General features: G+C 48.7%; 1 protein-coding gene across 1 annotated transcript; it reads left to right on the forward strand.

Annotated features, from left to right (window-relative positions):
* Window positions 1-176: 176 nt before the first annotated feature.
* Window positions 177-1,583, forward strand: LOC106523977 (homeobox protein Hox-D9b; the record flags this gene model as incomplete). The annotated part of the gene is given in 1 exon segment (XM_014017579.1): window positions 177-1,583. A coding segment is annotated over 1 exon segment (685 nt), but the record flags the coding sequence as incomplete, so codon positions are not given.
* Between the last annotated feature and the right edge of the window lie 107 nt (window positions 1,584-1,690).

Genomic DNA, 1,690 nt, shown 5'->3' on the forward strand with positions numbered 1-1,690 from the left:
ATATATATATATTGTTTTTCAACAAACCATAAGTTTTGAGACAGTAAATGTTTGGAACCTGTTTCATTTAATTTATAGGTTGTGTTTTCTGCCCCTTTAAATTATGTGGTTATTACCCTTGACGAAGAAAAGTTAACCTGTGTCCACATGCTTTTATATCTATTTTTCACCAAGCTATACAAATTAAACATTTTCATCAAACTGAATCAGAATCATATTTGTTAATAAGCATCTTTTAAAAGGAGTTTTGCAGACTCAGAAATCTGTTTTTATTTAGATCTAAAATGCAGCTTTGAGCACAAATCACAACTGTGAACATTTGGGCAGCTGAGAATATTTTTATTTCTTTGTTTCTTTTGCTGATGTTGCTTCAGATGTGTCAGTGTGGCATTCAAAGAAATAAACTCTTTACGACTTTGTCGAAAAGTCAGTCTGAGTTTTGCTGCTCAAGAAAACAAATCTAAATAGGAGGGATTTAAGGAAGTGCAGAAAACCATCCACCAAGAGACTCTTTCAGTTTGAGACAAATCAATATGATAAAATCTAAAACACAGTTGTTCATCTAAGAACTTGATAAGTCAAAAGTCAAATTAGTTTTAAGATGAAATGTTTTGGAAAAAGCCTCCGCCTTTAAAGTTATTAAAGCGTGTTGCGTTCAGGTGCATCTGCAGCAGGGCTCTGTTTTATTTGGCATTTCTGAACACAAAAGAACGATGTGATTTATTCCTATGCAGTCTAACCATGTGATCCACGGTGTAACCAATTGGCAGCCGAGAAGACGGTAAGGGCAGGAAAAAAAATTACTACCATTTTAGGGGAGGATGCAAGCCTCTGTACCAGCCCCTCTACGGTTTTACAGGCGCTCTAAGTGTCTTTTTATTGAAATAATAAAATAAACATGTCGCTAACGAATTATTATTCCATGATGGGTCTGCAGACCGAGGAGCCGTACGGCGCGCACTTCATCCCGGGAGGCTTGCAGGGCTCGGCGGCCGCCTGCGCGAAGGCAGCCCGGGGAGCGGAGGAGGAGGAGGAGGAGGAGGGGGCCGCTGCCTCCAACATCCCGGATTTTTCCCATTTTTCCAACAAGCCGAGCCTCAACGGCTTCTCCCCCTGGACGAGCACCGCCTCCTCGGTGTCTCCCCAGCTGCAGTCCGGCCCCGGTGCCTCCCTCCCCGGCCTCTTCCATCCGCATCACCTCCTGAGCCACCACCACCACCACCACCCTTACTACGGTCCGCAGGCGCCGAGCCACGCCGAGCACCTCGCCCCCGTGGCGGCGTCCGAAAGCAGGTTCGTCCGCTGCTGGGAGGGCGCGACCCCCGCCTCGGACACCGCTTTGTCCCAAGTTCCGAGCGGCTTCCCCGCGTGTCTCCCCACGCAGGGGGACCTGTCCAACCCGAGCCCGACCTACGAGGCGATCAAACCCGAGAGTTCTCCGCAGCAAGACAGCGCCGACGACTCGAGCTTCGCCAGCCCGGCCGAGGTGGTCCTGGAGCGGCTGGGGACCGTGGAGGAGCTGGGGGCCAAAACCGAGCCGAAGAAGGAGGACGAGGAGAGGAAAACCCCGCAGCTCGACCCGGGTAAAAACATCTGACTGTCCCCTAAACCCAGGAATGTTTATTAGCTATAAGAACACACAGGTGTGTGTGTGTGTGTGTGTGTGTGTGTGTGTGTGTGTGTGTGTGTG

Source organism: Austrofundulus limnaeus, unplaced genomic scaffold, assembly GCF_001266775.1.
Source record: "Austrofundulus limnaeus strain Quisiro unplaced genomic scaffold, Austrofundulus_limnaeus-1.0 Scaffold172, whole genome shotgun sequence".
NCBI classification, from domain to species: domain Eukaryota; kingdom Metazoa; phylum Chordata; class Actinopteri; order Cyprinodontiformes; family Rivulidae; genus Austrofundulus; species Austrofundulus limnaeus.